The sequence below is a fragment of the Chrysochloris asiatica genome, unplaced genomic scaffold (genome assembly GCF_000296735.1).
Source record: "Chrysochloris asiatica unplaced genomic scaffold, ChrAsi1.0 scaffold00384, whole genome shotgun sequence".
Taxonomy (NCBI): Eukaryota; Metazoa; Chordata; class Mammalia; order Afrosoricida; family Chrysochloridae; genus Chrysochloris; species Chrysochloris asiatica.
Window position 1 is genome coordinate 314,915 of NW_006408902.1, and position 5,321 is coordinate 320,235.

A 5,321-nucleotide genomic window follows, 5' to 3' on the forward strand; every position below is an offset into this window, starting at 1 on the left:
GGGGGGGGAAAGTCTAACCCTTATCCTACACACAAGTGTGTAGGAGCAGTCAGAGGAATGGGGCAACATTCATAGCAAGGGGTCTCTCAGGTCCTTGGGACAACTCTGTGGTCTCTTATCTTCTAGAATAATTACAGAGCACCCATGGACAAAGAAATGTATTTATACAGATCGTTAAGGACGATGGATAGAGTATATTATTTGGGGGGTACGGGGCCACTTACGAGCTACTCAACCATCCATTTTGTTAAAAACAGATGTAACAACACAACAAACTGTTACAATGCACTGGATCTCAGGGTTGGTCGGAACTGCAAGGTCAGCAGTTTACACTCACTGCTCAGAAACCCTATGAGTTGGAAAGGGAGGACACTGAACATGTTTTAAGGTTCCTGAAGCCTGAGTCATTATGAAACATCTACATTAGTAAGCAAACAGAGTACTACTCTGAGGGGAAAACAACAACAGGAACTGGTGTTCACATCAACAAGTTCCAAAGAAAAACAAACTCATTTCCTTTATCTGTGGGTGGTGAGTATGAAAAGCCAGTCAGGGCAGAATTTTCACTGATCATGGCAGCGAAAAGAGGTCTAGAAGCATTCTATTCACCTGAGGCAGAAAAACCAGAAACACTGTATCCTAAGAAAGGTAGCAGATACCAAAGGAATTCCTAAGTAGCACACAGTTTCACAGACCCGGCTGGCAACTTTTGTCTCGAATGGCTGTACTTTATAAGGAGTTTTCAACACTCAATGACAGAAAGTCTGAAACAAACTAGCCATGGATGTTGTCACAAACTTAATATGAACAAAGGAGTATCACCTGAGACACTCATTGTCTTCTATAAAATTTCATTAACAGTTTCCTTTTTAATGAAAAAGTTTGATATTTTGCTCCTATAATTATTAAAGTAGCATTATATCATTAAGTACAATTTAAGGGAGAAATTTTCACCCCCGACATCCATGATGCAGCTTATGTGTTGCTATGATGCTGGTAACCATGCCACAAATATTTCAAATACCTACAGTCACCTCTGATGCATGAGCAGGTTTCAGCAGAACTGCAGACCGAAACTGGATCACAACAGAACAGTGTATGATACAATGCGGGGAAATCGAAGGCACTGCAGAAGCCTGGACTCAAATATAACAATGATGATGAAGACGGCATAGAGCAGACAAAGGTCACGGAAATGGTAGAGCGGAATAAAAACTCTACCTCTGCTATTACTACCTGTGCTGATTTGATCAAGAGTTGGAAGGGAGTCTGGAAAATGCAAGACAGTTTGATTTCAGAAGATTGAATATTCTTTCTTAGCTTTTGTTGTTGTAAGTGCCATTGAGTCTGCGCAGATGCACAGCAACCCTGTATGGGGTTTCTGCGACTGGAAATCTTTGCAGGAGCAGAAAGCCTCATCTCAAGTCAAGTCGGACTCATAGCGACCCTGTATAGAGTTTCCAAGGAGTAGGAGTGTGTGTCCAAATGCAAATCATTTAATGACAAAACGGACAAAAGAACATTTTTGATAGGACAACTATTAAGATTCCACAGAATGGACACAATCAGGCTCTGGAGCGAATCTGTAGCAACAGGCTACCACACACCCTTGTAGGATCACAAATGGGTTTTGGATAATGAGTAGTCGAGCTGATGGGGAGTTCAGTTTGTTTGACATTTGGGGAATTTCCCTACCTAAATGAGGGGTCTATGTTGTCAAGCTTCAAAACAGAGAAGGAAATGCTGTCCTTTTTTAAAACACATCTTGGGAGGCAGTTTTAATGAGGATGTGTCAGTCTACCAACATTCAATCCCCAACACCCCTACTGTCTCTGTCAGTGAGCCATCCAGAAATGGTTGGGCCAACAGAGCCATGGACCTGGCTGTGCAACTGAGCCTCGCCCACTACGGTCCAATTACACTTGAGCAGTGGTTTCGGTGAAGATTCGAAGCCATGGTGCTTAGTGAGATGCTAAATAGTTAAGTGTCCATCAAATGTATAAGCATGTGGTACTGTGAATTGTTAGGGCAATACTGGTAAAAAAAAAAGTTGACAATATGTAACAAATGTCTAAGATCCAGAGGCTTAGATTGAGTAATATCACTTTCGGGAATCTACCCCAAGGCAACAATCCAGAATTCAGGAAGAAGAAACGCAGCAGAGAGATAGATAGCTTTCAAAGCATTATTTGCAGTATTGAAAACAAGCTAATGCACAACCATAAGGAGTTGACTTTTACGAGGGTCCACTACATAGTCACTAAAAATACATTGTGTTTGCAAAAAACTTCAATATACTTAATATGTTAAGCGAGCAAATGGGACTATAAAAGAATTAGACATTGTAAATTGTTTTAGGCTTTTCTGATTGATTGAAAGTATGAGGTGGGAAAGTAATATATAAAAGAATCTGTGTCACATGGAGTCCTGGTGTGGCGCTGTAGGTTAATGCGTCAGACTGCAAAGCCGTAAGAACTGCAAGGTCGGCGGTTCAAGCTCACCAGCTGCTCCTCGGAAACCCTATTCAGGGTCACTATGGGTCAGAACCGACTCGGTGGCACTTAACAACAACAAACTTTGCGAGAGACCTTTTTTCCAAAGTTTCTTGATGGTATATGGGTCTATGAGTAAGTAATTTTCTCCTTTCTTTTCTGTATTTTCCTTTTCTTAATCCAAAGAACATATACTACTTTTGTAGAGAAAATATAATGTAAAGTATGTTAAAGTTAAAAACACGACCACAAGTTTATGGGAAATCTAAGTCAAAAATGCCTTCCTTTTGATGGTCACTCTACATTCCTCTCTTCAACAAGAGCCAATTAAGAACAAAGGCTTAAATTGTTAAAGAAAAAAAAAAAAAAAGAAGAAGAAAAAAGTTTTCAGGAATTGGATTAAGCTCATAACTGCCTCAATATCAAATTAAAAGGAACAGAATTAAGAATTCATTTCTAGCTTTGTAAACTATAATTTATGTAATTTTTATTAGTCTCGGTTTGCTCAATGTTTGCAATGAGGAAACTGGACGAGATAACCTTTGGAAGTTAGTTAGTTTCAGTCTAGGATTATAAATAGATTAGGACAACTAATGAAAGTTTAAAAAAACAAGCAAACACCAAATCCTCAATGTAATTGAAGGGATTTCAACTATCTTCCTAAAATACTTGCTTTTGTACTTCTAAACAAATGTAACAAATCCACATAGACTTGTGACCCAATCATCCTTTAAAGATGATTCTAAAACGAAGTCAACATTATAAACATTCCTTTCAAATTCAGAAGGATTCTACTTTAGCCAAGTACCAGGTAAATTGTTGTGTCTAAGTGCTACCAGTTGGTTCTGACTCATAATGACCCTTTATAGAGTTTCTGAGGAGGGACTGGTAGGTTTGAATCACAATCTTGTGGGTAGCAGTCCAGTGCTTACCCTAGGTAACAGGCATATTGTTGTTATTGTTAAATGTCAAGTTGGTTCTGACCCATAGCGACCCTGTATAGGGTTTCCAGGGAGCTGCCGAGCTTGAACCGCTGACCTTGCAGTTAAAACAGATCTTGCAGTTCAACGCATTAACCTACAATGCCACACCAGGACGCCAGGTAAGAGGCACAGAGGACCATAATTTTACATAGGAAAACAATCCTCATTTTACATAGGACATAAAAAGAAAATACCTTTGTATTACATCCCTAGAGGTTAACTTAGAAATTCCCTTGTCAACACCTTTAGCAGATAACACCTTCCTCTGTATGAAATACATTGGGGAGAGGGTTAAGAAGAGGGGAATCTGTACTTCAGAGGAGGTGGGCTGCTAGAAACCAGGTCGACCTAGGAAAGCAGGAGCATATGCTCAAATTTCTCATTATGGTTATTTCCAGATAAGCAAAAGTTCCATCATCTCCGGCTACGTCCCTTACTCATGGTCAGCCAAGCTAGAAGCAACCGGAAGTTTCTGGCTTGTCTGCCGTCTTTTACAGTGAATTTACCAGAACTGCACTGAAGGCCCCAGAAACAAAGTGGCTCTAGAAAGCACGGAGGTTGGCAGTCACTTCTCAGGTTCAAAGCCTGGGTTGCTGGTAGTGTGAATCAAACTGTTGACTCGTGGTGAATAACTTGTTGAGTCACATCTCTTGAATATTTTTGAATTTAAAGAGAGCTAGGCAGGTCACCCACGTCCTGTGTCATTACATTCTCTCTAAATGAAATACAGGACTTGACATTTGTTCCACTGAAATTCGTCTTGTTAGATAGTTCCACTGAAATGCGTCTTGTTAGAGTCAAACCAATATTGCCAGCCAGTCTGAGGAGCTGAGTTCTGCCACTTGACAGTTACCATTCCATCCCAGTACGGTGTGAGCTTTCTATAAAAGGATTCCTCCTTCAAACACACAGAAAAGAAAGGACAGAGTCATGGGAGACTCGAATGTTGAAAATGACAAAGACAACTGAAGCCGAGAATTGTTTTCCTGCTTAGTCGTTGGTACTGATAACTAAAGGAGATGTAGAAGGTGAGGCCATGACTACTGACCTGCCCCCTGTTTCAACAGCTCAGTTGCTGAGTTGGCAGCTGTTTGGGGAGAGTTTTCTGTTATATCCTCCAATGGATCTGCAGGAAGGATCAAGAAAACAGAGATGAGTTTAGCTGACAAAGAATACCCATGACAAAGTTAGATAATTTTATGACAGAATTCCTAGACAGTGACGTGCAATGATATTACAAAGTTGGGCTAATGCGCTGGAATGCAAGGTAGTTTTGAACTGCAAGGTCGGCAGTTCAAGCTCACCAGCTGTTTCTTGGAAACACTGTACAGGGTTGCTATGATTCAGAACCAACTGGACAACACTTAACAACAATAATCATTGAGTGCTGAATTCGTCAGAGAATGAATGCCTGTTGTTGTATACCACTGAGTTGGTGCTAACTCATATCGACCTTGTATTGGGTTTCCAGGGCTGTACATTCTTATGGGAGGAGGAAGCTTTCTTTTTCTCTCACAGAGCAACTGGTGGATTCAAATCACAAACCCTGTGGCTAACAGTCCAACATGTAACCCACTATGCAACCAGGGCTCTAGGAAAGGGTTGTTGTTAAGTGCCGTCAAGTTGGTTCCGACTCACAGCGACCCTGTATAGCATTTTTAGGAGTGGGTTTGAACTGCTGATCTTGTGATTCAAACCCACCTTGTGGTCCAGTGCTTATCCTACACCACCACACTAGGGAAGGGTTAGAGAGATGGAACCACTACCTTCAAACATGTACACACTTTGAGCAGGGCTGGGGAATGTCTGCCTTATGGACTATATAAAGCCTGGGAAATCATTTGGT

General features: G+C 40.9%; 1 protein-coding gene across 1 annotated transcript in view; it reads right to left on the bottom strand.

Moving 5' to 3' along the window:
* The window catches only part of TNS3 (tensin 3), a 312,789-nt gene that overhangs the window by 7,513 nt on the left and 299,955 nt on the right, over positions 1–5,321 (bottom strand). Inside the window, exon 22 of the mRNA XM_006876503.1 lies at positions 4,524–4,601. Coding sequence (XP_006876565.1) covers positions 4,524–4,601 — 78 coding nt within the window. The remainder of the gene's footprint in view (positions 1–4,523; positions 4,602–5,321) is intronic.